The sequence below is a fragment of the Podarcis tiliguerta genome (genome assembly GCF_965153285.1).
Source record: "Podarcis tiliguerta genome assembly, chromosome: 11".
NCBI classification, from domain to species: domain Eukaryota; kingdom Metazoa; phylum Chordata; class Lepidosauria; order Squamata; family Lacertidae; genus Podarcis; species Podarcis tiliguerta.
The window spans coordinates 29,514,810-29,529,714 of NC_139544.1; the positions used below are offsets into that span (position 1 = coordinate 29,514,810).

General features: G+C 39.4%; 1 protein-coding gene across 5 annotated transcripts in view; it reads right to left on the reverse strand.

The window, feature by feature from the left end:
* ADGRV1 (adhesion G protein-coupled receptor V1) overlaps window positions 1–14,905 on the reverse strand; it is a 230,132-nt gene that overhangs the window by 147,746 nt on the left and 67,481 nt on the right. For all 5 annotated transcript variants that reach the window (XM_083403548.1, XM_083403549.1, XM_083403551.1 and 2 more), the window contains 11 exons: window positions 11,698–11,828; window positions 10,644–10,743; window positions 9,893–10,072; window positions 9,208–9,371; window positions 8,219–8,312; window positions 6,589–6,667; window positions 5,686–5,824; window positions 4,875–5,016; window positions 2,300–2,562; window positions 1,615–1,790; window positions 114–238 (listed from right to left, as the gene is read on the reverse strand). In XM_083403548.1, coding sequence (XP_083259674.1) covers window positions 114–238; window positions 1,615–1,790; window positions 2,300–2,562; window positions 4,875–5,016; window positions 5,686–5,824; window positions 6,589–6,667; window positions 8,219–8,312; window positions 9,208–9,371; window positions 9,893–10,072; window positions 10,644–10,743; window positions 11,698–11,828 — 1,593 coding nt within the window. The remainder of the gene's footprint in view (window positions 1–113; window positions 239–1,614; window positions 1,791–2,299; window positions 2,563–4,874; window positions 5,017–5,685; window positions 5,825–6,588; window positions 6,668–8,218; window positions 8,313–9,207; window positions 9,372–9,892; window positions 10,073–10,643; window positions 10,744–11,697; window positions 11,829–14,905) is intronic.

Here is a 14,905-nt window from a genome sequence, read left to right on the forward strand (position 1 = left end):
TACAGCCAGTGACATTGGTCAAGTCAGCTCCTGGGTACAACTTAGTTCTCCTTGTTTTATTAGGCCAATTTGTAATATTTGATTTTAAAAAACCTACTCATGAATTGACTTACTTATCCCAAATGCAGAATCAGACTGTGTTTCCCATTCCACACTCACTGATGTGTTCATCCCATTGCTCCGGGATATTTTCAAGTAGACGGTAGTGTTGCCTTCTTCAATTATGAGAGAATTTGTCCTAAAAGTTATGGAGACCATTACTAAAGTAAAGAAATTAATGTCCTTCATAAGACTAGGGTATGGAGGGCCTTCACGAAACTAGGAACTGAGGCCTGTTCCATCCTCCAAACCATGGGATTGGGTATATTAAGTGTGAAAAGACCCACTAGGTTCAGCAGTTATGGAATCTGACTGGAAAATAATGGAACCTCGGTTTTTGAGCGTCTCAGAAGCCGAACGTTTCGGAACCCAAACACTGAAAGCCCGGAAGTAATTGCTTCCATTTTCCAATGCACCTTGGAAGTTGAACAGCTTTCACTGTGTGTTTTTCCATTTTCTCATTGCTGACAGTCCTTTGCGCTTTGGTTGTTGAACACATTTCAGAAGTCGAACGGTCTTCCGGAATAGATTACGTTCGACAACCAAGGTTCCACTGTACCTCCAATAGGCATGACAAAATTCATTTGCACTAACATGAAAGAAAATCACTATAAGGTTTTATATTATTTATTTCACCCCAAATAAGATAATTAACACATATGTTTACATATGTAGTAGATATACCCTGCTGTGCAAACTGTCCTGGGTGGGGTGGGAATTGCGACTCAGATTTGAAGGTCCCATGAGCAGCTCTGCTCATGTAATGTTTATGATGGAGAAGGAGGGGTCCATTTTTTCTGATTCCTCTTTCCCTTGTCACCCCCTATGCCACAAGGAAAGCTGTGGGAGGCGGTACAGGCTGGGAATCAGAAAAAAAAAAAATCCCCTTTCCCCTTTCCTCCTGTGGGAGCTTCCTCTGCATTTCATTATTTTCCTCAAATGGAAGGAGCACGTCTGTTCATGCAAGGGATATTCTGGATCCCACCCTGTAAATGCAATTAATAAAATGTCAAACTATGAAGTGTCATAACTCCCACCATCTTACTTTGGGCCTTCTAAGGTATTTTTATGAAAATAGAATTGTTCTTTAGTAAACAGATTCATGGACATCTACAAAAAAAAGTTAGGTGCAAAACACTGGTAGAATCCAAAGACATCTACTATTAAAGAATGGATTATCAAGGTATGGCAGCTAGCATGATTGTCTAAAGTGAGTGAAATTTAGGGATTAGGAAGTAATAAACAGAACACAGTTGTTTTTGTTAAGAGCTGACAACAGTTAATTGAGTTATGAAAATGAAAAATATGTAATGATATCAGTGCTTATAGTTGTGTATTTAATGATATATCTTAGATATGTTTGACTTATGGGTTTATAAGCATCTACATTTATCAGTATTTTAACATATATTTTTTAAAATGAATAATTGAACCAACATAAAATGCAGGACAATATCCTATCCACAAACAAACAAACAAAAAGTGGCATTTACTATGGTGGCATTGCTGGTATACCTATTTGAAACTGGGAAGATACTGAAAAGTCCCAATGGGGCTTGATTCTGCAACACTGTGATAAAAGTTTCTACTCTTGTGCCCAGTCTGGCTCCACCTGTTGGGCTGAACAAGGTAACAACAAAATGTTCATCCATTTCTGGTTCAGTATCTAGTATGGCAGTTATATGCAAAGTCTGTAAGAGAAAACAAATGTATAAAGCGAAATTATTGCATAGACAATGACAATGAATTTTTGAAATAGGAAGTAGATAGATGCCAACTTCACTATATTATATTGGAACTGTTCTACACATTGCATATAATAAAATGGCGGAATTCTGGACTGTAACATTTCAGACACTGAAATCATATTTTCATATAAAAATAGAAAAACCTGTTTTTGAATGATCCACCATGCAAATTTTCACTTATAGTATATTTTTGTACATAATTTTTGCTAATTTAAGCATTTTACTCTGTACTTTCCTCTCATATACGGTTTATTGTAACACATCTTTGGGTTGGAAAATTGCATCATAAAATTTGGAGGTGTGTGAATTTTGAAGTAAAGCAAAGTTTTGTTTTGTATATTGGTACAGAAAACAATAAGTAGAGGTTCTCATTAAAATAGGAATTTCTTCCTCATCGCTATATGAAACCAAGTAACAATTCTTCCATTTTGTAATAACTACCTGCATATTACCTTGAATCTGACTCCCTCTTCTAGAACAACATAGCCTTGTGATGGAGTCAAATCTATAGATGCTTCAGAAGAATTGATCTCTCTCACAAGATACTGGACAGTCACAGTTCCAAAGATTCCCTGAGAAGGTTCCCTGATAATGGTGAGTACTGCAACACTTTCCATTAAAAATTGTGCTGATGGTTCCCTTAGAAAGAAATGTTCACTGTTGTTGAAGGACAAAACTCCATGGCCATCATCACTGGCAAGGATGGTAACAGTGGCTTTGAACAGAAAATGAATGAAATTATTAAAATTCATCTAGGATAATCTTACCCATATTATACATACAGGAGCAAAAATGCAAATGTGTTGCTATAAAACCCCAAAATAATGCTGGATCTTAGAATCAACTATTAAGTATGTGTTTTCCATTGTACAACATTTAACATGTGATGCTACTATTTCTTCAACTAATTGCAAAACAATACCACAGATTGTTTGCTGCTAATTTTCTTGTCCCACAAATATTAAACAGTGTTGGTAGCTGGCTAATTCTCTTGTTGGAATTTAACAGAGGGGAAACACATAACACTGGGCAACAATTTTTTACTTTTTGAATGTTGTCTAGATTTCTACAACTGATTTAGGGTATTTGTGCACTGCTGAATCAGGAAATGGCATCCGTTTCTCTCCATCAGGTCAGGTTTCCTGTAAACTGAATGGTGGGCATTGATAAAGGTAAGTACACGTAAATTGCATGTTGCTTCACCATTTTTCAAACTTCAGGGCTTGAACTTCCATTTCTTGGAACTCCAGGAATGCTCAGCGGCAGGGAGGTCTCTCTTCAGAGTCCAACAGTAGTCAGCCATCATGACTGCGTCCCAGCGACCCTGAGACCTGGTCTCCATCTCTTTTATGTCCTGATGGAATCTCTCCCCCTGCTCGTCACTCATTGAACCCAAGTTCTCAGGAAACCAGTCCATATGTGAAAATAGGTAGTGCATCTTGACGCTCATGTTGCAGCCCAGGTTTCTGAAAGCAGTCAGCATGTTGTTGACAAGTTCTGCGTAGTTTCTGGCCTTATTGTTGCCAAGAAAGTTCTTCACTACCAGAACAAATGCCTTCCACGCTTTCAGTTCCACTTCGTTCATTGAGTTTCCGAACTCTGGATCTCTGATGAGCTGAAGGATCTGAGGACCGTCAAAGATGCCAGCTTTCAACTTCTCCATGGTCAATCCTGGAAAAGCCTGGCACAGGTAAGTGAAGCAGTAACCATCCTTGTCCAGAGCCTTGGTGAACTGTTTGATTAAGCCAAGCTTGATGTGCAGCGGTGGGAAGAGTATTCTGTCTCTGTCCACCAGAGGGTCGTTGATGACGTTCCTTTTTTTGCAAGGCACCAATTCCTCCTGCACAGCCCAGTCCTTCTTCGTGTAATGCTGAGCACGGTCCCTACTATCCCACATGCACAGAAAACATGGGTACTTGGTGAAGCCAGACTGTTGTCCCAACAAAAAGTTCACCATCTTCAGGTCAACATAAATAAACCACTTATGCTGATCATAACCAATTTTCTCCAGCACATACTTCACCGCTTCATAGTTCTCCTTCAGTGTACTCGAGTGAGCCAGGGGTATAGAGGCAAACTGGTTGCCGTTGTGTAGCAGAACACATTTCAGTGATCGCTTGCTGCTGTCAATGAACAGTCTCCAATCTTTGGGTTCGTACTGTGGCACTCCAAGCTTGAGCAGAACCTGCGCAATATCTGCACAGTACACCAAGTCCTTCTCTTCTGAGAAAAAACGGAGGTACTCTTGATGCCTGTTGCGGAAGAAGCTGATGCGAGCATTGTCAGAGAGGAGGTTTTTTTCCTTCAATCTGGATGCCAACAGTTCGGCAGAGTCCTTTGACAAGCTGAGGTCGCGAACTAGATCATTCAACTCCTTTTGGAAAAATGGATGTGGAGCATAATTTTCAAGAACCACTTCTTCTTCTTCATGTCCTTCAACACTGGAGGCATCTTCGTCACTAATGTCAGGAAGTTCTCCGAAGATAGGCACTGGAATTTCATCACAATGAGCTACAGGACGACGTGCTGATTGAAGATCAGGATACTTCATGGGGCGGCTGCCCCATTAACTTAGTTTTGATCCCCCTACTTTATGCTTTGCCGCACCAATTTATGGAAGATTTCGAGGTTTTATGACTTCAAACTGATCCCTTTTCGACATAATCACCCAGAACTATCGGACCTGAATACTTCTTGTCATTAAAATAATCATTTCCAATCAAAACAATTATTCGACATGGCATTTTACCCCCACCAACTTCTTCTAAAATGCTCCACACAAGCGTACATGTGAGCAAAAACGTAAAAAAAGACATGTGGCCATAGCTCAAAAACTTGACCTGATTGAGCAAAACCAATGTGATTTTTGGATTCAGCGCACCAGATTCGTCCTAAATCAACTGAAAAAACGCAGACAACAATTTGTTGTTGACCAGTGTAATTATCCACTGGGGTCAACTATGGTTTGTACAATGTAATTCTGTAATCACAACATACAGAAATAGTTTTAAGATTAGTTAATGTTACCTGTTGTGTTTTCGCCTAACTCTAACCCAAGGGATGGGTTTGTCAGAATAAGCTGGAATCTCTCATCCCCTTCAGGAATCTCATCATCAAAAATCATAACATCAACATATTTATACCTTTCTCCATCAGCAAAAGAAAGTGTCTAGCAACAAAACACAATGACATGGTATTTTAGAACATTTCAAAATTCAATACTTCATAAAAATTCAACAAATATAGGAAGAAAGATGCAAATCTTAGGTGACTTTTCCAAACCAGTGATGGTAAGTATTAAAGACATTATAAATCCTTTTCAGATGACAAATGAGTATTCAAGGCACATGTGGAGCTCAGGAATGTGATCCTATCTGCCTTTCATCCTCACTTCCAAGTACTTATCTGAAGGTCAGAACTGAACCTACATGTCTATATATAATATATACACTTACAAACTCTCTCCATGCAGCTGTGAAACCTGCCTTTCTCATGGTTCCTGATCACATGGTGCATTGATCATACATGAATAGATCTGTTCTGACCTTTGGGTGAATGCCCGGAGGTTGTAAGTGGGCTCGATCCCTCTCCTCTCTTATGTGCTCAACATATGAAAAAGGTTCCATATGTGATTTATTATTATTATTATTAACCTGTCAAGATGTTTGTGCTTCCTTTCCCTTCTAGAAAGCAATCTAGGTTCTCCTTTCTTCTCCTTCCAGCCCTAGAATTTAAAAATTCTAACTAGGCATGTTGTCTGATTATATTTCACTGCTGAAACAAATTAGCTGGCTGGTACTGTGGTGCAAAGTATTTTTTTATTAAGGTTAGTTCTTACCTGTGAGGAAAAATTAAAATCCAGCCCTTGATGTGCTTCCAGATTCTGAGCATACAAGAACAAGGACACTTTGCCGTAAGATCCTCGGTCCCGGAATGCCACTAATGTCAAACTTCCATTTACTTCACTTATTTCAAAACTGTTGGGGGGAAAGAAGTACAGCCCTTCCCAATTATATGTATTGACAAAAAGTTTATGATTTCATTGGCAATATTCAGATATTTTATTAGGGTTGCCATACGTCAGGGTTTCCCCGGACACATCTGGGAATCGGGCAGCTCAGCAACTCTGTCAGGATTTTCACTTTTGGGAATATGGCAACCCTAACTTTATAGACAACAACTGATATGCTGGTAAAATGGGGATCATCTGAGGAGCTAGTTGCAAAAATACTTTAGTTATGGGCACTAATATACTTGGGGAAGGGAAATAGCTCAGGGGTACAATGTTCACTTTGCAAGCAGAATGTCCCAGGTCCAATTCCTAGATAGATAGATAGATAGATAGATAGGATACACATACACACACACTCCAGGTAGCATGCATAGTTCCCACACCCCAACATCAGTCAGAAAATTTAGTGCCTGAGTGAGGATTTCAACCAAGATCTCCCAGGTATAACACAGTGTCTCCCGCATATAGCTATAGGAACTCCAAAGAGCCTAACCTGCTATTTGAAATTAGGAGACTATAAGCATTTGAGGAGTTGGGGGAAGCAAATTCTGAGGGGAAAACTCTTAGATAAATCAGGATACTCTGGAGTATCCTATCCATTGGATCATAGGTTTTATTTAGAATTCATCTGAACTTTGACTGCTCAAAACTATCAACTGTGTAACACCAGAGGAAACAGTTCAGTGCTCAAACAACTGAAAACAAACATAAGCTGAAGGTGAGACTTACTGTGTGTTTTGCCAGCCAACTACTCCTCTTGCTCCATCATTTGCATCAATAATAACCTGTGCTGCTAAACCATCCACATCTAAAGATAAAATAGGTTTTAGTAGCGCATAATATTTTAAGCATTGTTCAGATTTCTGGATAATGCACAAATGTTTTGAGAACAGTGGATATTTATTACTATATTTATATATTTATGAGTTACCAAAGTCAATAAACAACATCTATCCACGAAGTATGGGAGTTGATTAGTTCTGAAAGCAGATGCATTGTCTTTACTGAATGAAAGCAATAGAACAGAGACATCTAATTATACCACAAGTCTAAATATTTTCCACGCTACCTCTAGAATACACATCTCAAGTGAACTACAATATATTTTTCTATTTACCTTTAAGTTTGTAATGAATTAACCCAGTCAAGTCTATAGACATGCAAATAAAGGAGGTCAAAGATAAAATATTAGAGGTATACTGAAAATAGCCAGATGCATTAGGAGTACTGAAAGTACAGACTCAGTCCATGCCCAAGTCAGTAACTTGCTGAAAGGGACTAAGGATGCAATGCTATACAGAGGGATTGAGGATTCCATCATCCCTAGCTAGCAGACCAGTGGTCAGGGATGATGGGAGTTGTAGTCCAACAATAGCTGGGGACCCAAGTTTGAGAAACACTGATTTAGAGGAAGCTCAACTGCACCAATGGAACAGCAGATATGCCACCGCATATCAGCTACATCTTTGAAAACCCCACCCTACTTATATGCCTACAGAACACTCCTAGGGTAGAACAATAACTGTCAGCAAAAGTAGTGGGTGCAATGGCCAAAATTAGCAAATTTACATCATATCCTATACTCCTCCAGATCACATCACCTGTGTCAACAGCAGAACTTTACACCAGTCCCAGATCTGGTGGAGAAAACTCAATGACAGCCACTCCCTTTCATGTCAGAGCATATGGTATCATGCAACCCAACACCCAACCACAAAGGGAGAAACACAACTCAAATGGCAGAGTGTGTGGCACAGGTCTGTAGTTCTCGGGCCTTGTGGCATATACACTTAAGAGCGCCAAAGAAGGTGCTTTGGTGAGAGGAAATTATGGAGAATGGGCAGTTTGCATTTTTCACAAAACAGTTTGGCTTCACTATCACAACATAGATGGGAATTTGAGTACATTGCTAACACTTTCCCAGAAGAGGCTGGTCAGGTGGGAGGGGGAAGGGTAAAGTGGCAGGGAGGTTGGTGCAGTGGACACACACTCCGGGGCTTCTGCTGGTGCATTTGCACTATACTGACAGCGCAGGCTTTGCCGCATGCCATCTCAGTAAGCAACAGTGACCTGCCTGCCAAGAACCTTACGTAGGTATTCCACCCCAACCGATGAGCCACTTCTGCACTTCTCTACCAAGAACCCTACCAAGCCATACCTGTATTTAAATGCAAATACAGCTTGAATGCTATGCATTTAATGTAAGGTGCTGTCTGATGCACACCAAAAAGCATTTTGAAAGCTTTCGTATTTATAAAAGTTAGTGCAAGAAAATATATCCAAGTCACACACTGGGCATATTACTTGATATATACTTGATATATAGTGTGGCGCTAATGCAAAGATGTGAAATGCATACCAAGTCTGGGAGGGAAAGATGTCAAAGGATGCATGATGAGTTCCACAGATGTAAGATTAACCAGAAAGAATTCTTGTAACTCTGGTACATCATCCTGAAAAACAGAAATACAATAAATGCTCATGCTATTGTATTTTAACATGCATTTCAAGAATAATCAAAGAAGGCCCTCTTTAACATCCTAAAACAGGGGTAAGGAATCTTCAGGGGGTCAAATGCCAGTGGTAGGTGGGGCCAGAGCCAAGACTGAGAGGAGCAAGGTATGAGACATTCATTCCTTATGGTCCCACCCCTGCCTTAGAACACTTATTACACAAGGTCGTTTGAGTCTTCTCTCCCAAAAGATAATTAATTACCTGCCCTCAGGTGGGTCTTCACATAACATATGTAAAATAATATAGGATGTAATTTAAAATGATTTACAGTCATACCTTGGGTTACAGATGCTTCAGGTTGTGTGTTTTCGGGTTGTGCACTGTGCTGAATCCAGAAGTACCAGATCAGGTTACTTCGGGTTTCGGCACTCGCACATGTGCAGAAGTGCCAAATTGTGACCCACGCATGCGCAGATGCAGCGCTGCGGTTGCGAACGCTGTGGGTTGTGAACGTGTCTCCTGCACGGATCATGTTCACAACCCAAGTGTCCACTGTAACAGTGACAAGAGCTGGTTCTGTCAATGAAGATTTACTGCATAGTGTAGCCAAGAGATTGAAAATGAAAAATGTGTAGTGATCCATTATCACATCACACTGGTTGTGACGGCAGCCAAATAAACCAGCTGATCTCACTTGTATGCATCTCATATCTCTGTTTGTAACTGTTCCCCATGACTTATCAACCATGGGTGGGTGGTTGCATCTACAATTAACTCCATACAGCAATAAAATATACATAGCATAAATATGACTCTGTTATATTCAAAGTATTATGGCCTAAATCCTGCATCCATCAGAATCATTTTTTGTTGTTGAATGGAATTACTATTTACCTCTAGAATAGTAACATTTATGGTAGCCAATGTTTCACCTTCTCCTAAAAGCAGTGACCCCGATGCAGGTATGTAATCAACTCCTGGTTCAGCCAAAATCACGTTGGTTTGATTCCTTATGCCAAGAAATCCTGGAACTGTTGCGTAGGTGAGATTGATAACACCTAGTGAGCATGCAAGAAAAGGCTTCAGCAATAATTCCAATCAAGGGAGTTGAAACATGAAGAGACATAAATAACTCTTGTCAATTCCATATATTCTTGTGGAAGTGAGAGGTATGTAAAATGACTTACATATGCAACAAATTTATGAAAAAACAGTAATTTACACTCAGCAACTAGAATCTGCTCCTGTTCAGTATTTCAGACATGTTTTCTTTCCAGATATTCCAATTCCCCCCCCACCCTGATACAATATTCTATCGCATTTCGTTGGTGGTGGTGCCCTTAGAGATAATCTGCTAACTGTGGATGGGGCTAAAGCAGGCAGCAATATAGCCAGAGCAAAAATAGTCAGTCACCAACTCACACAATCTCTTTCCCCTACCCGCTCTTTCCATGGGCCGGAGGTTCCCCATCTGAGCTAGTAGAAAGGTGTGTGTGTGTGTCTGTGGGTACACATACACATGCAAGCATTATTAAATACATAAAATTAATTTAGAATCCAACCCACTCCACATACCAACCTAGAGATCCAAATTCTCTGTTAATGAAAAGCTGAATGGTTTTATTTCCCTCTTGTACCAAAACAACTCTAGACGAAGGAGCAAAACTCAGAACTCCATGTGGTTCATCACTCGCCTCTACTGTCAAAACTGCTTCATAGCCTTGGCTATCCAAGATAGCAGCTCCAGAAGAAGCAACCCCTGAAAAACAAAATCAATAGACTATGTTAATCAGAACTGTCACCCACGGTATTTTGTTGTTGTTGTTTAAATAGCCCAAAGATCAGTTTAGTTGTTTCTTGAAGATGCTGCAAACTCTATAATTTAACTCAAGCACTATCTCTTAAAGTCAAAGTTCTTATAAGTGCTCCCTCTAGGGCTGGCAGGGAAGGTCAAAGCAGGCTATTCTACCTGGGAGGCAGAGTTTGCAGCCTCCTAGTGGTCCTAAGGCCAGAGGCCAATGTCCTTCCCTACTGCTCTGCAGTTTCCGGGCAACTGGCATCAATGTTCACAAAGACATATCCCTCACCTGATCACTGTAGTATGATGTGATCACTTGCCTTTGTGACATCACAGATCAAGCACTAAAGACAAAACATCACTAGCACCTCACATCACTTCAGACACAATGATTTTCATCTGAATCACTTAATACATTCTGCTGAATCTGTTAATACATGTAAACCACAAAATGCTGAATGCTCAAGTAATAAGCATGCATGTGCAGATGAGCCCTAATTTGCTGTTTCTCCATGGTGACCTCCATTGTTACCTTGAGTTCTAACGTTGTACAGAATCACTTGATATTCTTCTTTTTCTTCAGGAATATGGTCATCCAACAAGTGAACGTAAAATGTTGCATTCAGTGATCCCTGTTATTTAAGGGAGAAACCAATGGACAACTGAGTACTATAAACAGTTAAGACATCTTCAGTTCCATTACAGAAGATCACAGCCCCGTAGCTCCTGTAGCTGTTTTACCACAAGCCAGAACTGATACCTCAGCATCTTGCAAAACCCAAGTGGGAACTTTTTTTTTACTTTCAAGGGCTACAAACCCTTGGGAATAATCTGTCAGGCACACATACTGCTGCTGGAAGCAGCCAGAGCTAATAGTAGGGTGGAGCAACTCCATTTTCTCTTTCTCCCTTTCTGCCAGGAGACTTCCTGCTTGGAGAGGGAGAGATCACTGTTACAAGGGCTCTAAATCAGGGGTCAGCAACCTGTTTCAGCCATGGGCCGGTCCACCATCCCTCAGACCATGTGGTGGGCCAGACTATATTTTTTTTTTGGGGGGGGGGAAATGAATGAATTTCTATGCTCCACAAATAACCCAGAGATACATTTTAAACAAAAGCACACATTCTACTCATGTAAAAACACCAGGCAGGCCCCACAAATAACCCAGAGATGCATTTTAAATAAAAGGACACATTCTACTCATGTAAAAACAGGCTGATTCCCAGACCGTCCGCGGGCCAGATTTAGATGGTGATTGGGCCGCATCCGGCCCACGGGCCTTAGGTTGCCTACCCCTGCTCTAAACTGACTGCTTACAGAAGGCTTTCTCCCTCTCCTCCTTTCTTTACTCCATCCATTTCAGTTCCCTGCCCCCTCCTTCTCTCTCTGGGGTCCCATCCACATGCAACCATAGGCTCTCCAACCCCAGTGAACGGCATTCAGTGGAAATAGAACTTGACTCTGGATAAAGAGCTTTGCACTGGATTTTTAAGACAGTAAAGTAGGCAATTTGATAAGGAAAGAAATCTGCTGTGCTTAATTGCAGCCATTCATACTTCCTCTTTATGTATTCATTTTGTAGTTACCTCCAAAAAAAAGAGCATGCCAGAAACATTTGCAAAATTATGTTCCAAGTGGGGTCCAACAATTTTCCAATCAACAGTGACATTCCCTGCTCCTGGGGCAGTCCTTAGGACATGAAACGACAGCAACTCTCCTACGAATTAAAGAAAGCAGAACACAATAGTAACCATAAGGAAAGAGATGCAAATTTTGTGTATAACCCACCCAGAACTTCTCCTGTACAGTCCCCATTGCAGCAAACACAAGTTTTCCAAGTATACCAATGTGCTCTTAAGCAGCTCCAAGTCATTATAATGGCAAATGTGCATGAGAAGTTTTTGGTGAGTTGTTTCCACTACTGGGATTGCTCTTAAAAGACCCTGAAGCATGCAAACTGTAAATGAAATAATCACAGTAGCATCCTTAAAAAAAACAAACTATCAGGTATATATAGAAAGCCTTGCTTTAGACACCCTATTAATGAATTAGTTTAGTGAAAAAAGACCCAGATTTGTTGGAATGCTGAATCATGAAAATCTGTCTTTAGAAAGCAGCAGGGAAATATATAAAATTCATGCAAAGAATTTAAGTATAAACACAACTGAAAGCAAATTACCAACAGAACATGCAAAAAAAAAAACAGCAAGAGGGAGAAAAATAAACTCCCGTCAACTAAAAGAAAAAATAAATGCTGTATGTACTAGCTGTCTCATGTGATTACTTAAAGTAGTGTTTACAAGAAAGATACATATAATGTAACATTGCACCATAGTGGAATGTTACACAATGCATGCAGAAAAATGCTTGTAATTACCTGTAGATTCCATTTATTTCAGTTAAAACTTACATGATAACATCAGTGTTACAATTTTCTTTGATTTCAGAGGGAAGAGTTCACAAAAAGTTAATCGTTACCTGTGTTTGACATATCATGTGCATAGATATTGCTCATTCATATTTTAGTATGTGAATATAAGTATAGATGTAATGCATACACATCTAATGTACATGTAATACATATAAGACTTGAAGTATATGCCAGGAACATAAGTTTTCTGCACAGCCATGACAGTGCTTTTGATGGAGTACAGTTTTGCTAATAGGACAGCATGGGTTAATATGCGTAAAAAATTTTTTCCCCTCTTCTGATATTGTAAATAATTAGCATCTGTGTTGAAATAATCAAACAAGTATAACCAATGTGAATAAATAAACCAAGAACTGTATACACTGCAGCGTGCCCAAAAAGTTAATATGCAAAATTTACATTTTAATTTAAAAAATAAATAATGGTTTTGACTTGCAGAAAACCTATGGCCCTGTCACAATTATGCTGACTATGTATTACTACTGCATTTTTTCAGGTGAGCAAAGTTTCAGTTTGCCAGTACATACAGTATTGCATGGGTCAAAGGAAGGAAAATGTAAATATAGTAGAGAACATTTATTTTACACATTAGATACATAGAGCATCCTATTGTAAAAGTGTAATTGTTATGAACTATTTTTATATTACTGAATATGTGTTTTTTCCTGAAACTCTTAAATTCTGTTTTCGTTGCAAAAAAAGGTGGAGGGGACAGTATACGTCTTTTAAAATTTAACTCACAATTATAACTGGGTTGTATATATATGGCTATTCCTTACCCACACTGTGAAAACACATGGGTACTAGGATAGAGCAAACTGAGAATCCAAACTTAGTTGTTCTTTTTTAAAGTAAGCTTCTAAGACAGCAGTTCTCACCCTCACGGAAGATGTGACTGAGGGGGTATAGGAAGGAATGGAAAAGCTTCTCTGGTGATGGAAAGGAGCTTCACTGTGGGGAAATCATGCCTAGCACAAAGGCTCCAAGTATGCTCACAGAAAGCCCAGGAGGCATAGATCTACTGCAGGCAGCGTTCATGAGGGCAGTAGGTGTGAAACTGGGGGCTGCAAAAGCATTCAGTGGTCTAAGAACTGCCAGTTCCAATGTCTCCTTGTATCCCCATTGTTTGGGGCCCCAAGTGACACCAGAGGAAGCATAGGTAGCTTTCTTCATGTTAGTGGAAGGGAAAACAAAAACTGCTCTCTCCTCAGTCCTACTTTGGCCAGAGTGGACCAACAGCACTCTGGTGGTGGCAGTGTCCCTGCCACAGAAATACACTTAAAATTGTTCTACTTCAGTAGAAAGACAGGCTAATCACTGCCAAAGCTTTCAGATTTCAAAACTGAAGGGCGGGAGGGAAGGCTGAACTGGATCATTACAATAGTTGGGGAATTAGTTTCACTGCCCTTCTCAATTTCCATAATCTACGTAGACCACAATTTATGTTTTTTGTTTTACCAAAAGTTATTACTGTACTACAATAATTACTTCCAAACACACATCTCATGTATAACTGAATAACTGGAAGTGATAAAACAACATGTGCTGTAGGGCACTGGAAGGAAAGTAACGAAGGGACAATTTTCAGATTAGATGGTTGTTATTTTCAATATTGCCAGAATATAATATTAAGTATGCAGTCATTGTTTTAATTTTGAAAGATCAAAGATGGATTGTATGTATTTATCACCAAAATAACTATTAAAAAACAACATTAAAACTATCAATTCACATCACAAAGCAACACCTTGTTTAATGTTATTCAGAATTATAAAAGTGTTTGGGAACCTGCACTAGGAATTCTAGGAACTATTTGTAGAGATACAAAAATTAAGGCTATATCAGCAATAAGCCCACATACAATTTGCATAAAAGCAATGCATGTCTTATTCTAACTGTTTGATTTTTTTCTTTTCTGCCCAGAGTAGCAGTTTTGGAGGAGAAACAAAATATAACCCCCCCCCCGCCTCCACCCCATCCCAATAATATTTTGTACTGTACTGAAATACATTTTATCCTATTTGAGAATTTTGCACCAATATCAAAAAGCAAATTAATAAAAGTGTAAAAAAGTCCACAATAGCAAAATACACAAATAAGACTAAATATAGTTCAACACACCTTTATACAGCACTATTTTATATCATTCCTAATAAAACACATTATGATACAGAGTGTAGCTGGCTAATTGTCTAAAAGAAGACTACATCAGATGGTGGTTGAGATCAGATTTCATGTTTACATTCAGCCCTTCCGACATTACAAATATGAACAATATTGGGCACTGTCCAGTCAGTGTTTTTACAGACTGAAATTAAAACATGTAATGTCAGGAACAGTCTTCAGGGTGTCTGATGGTGTTT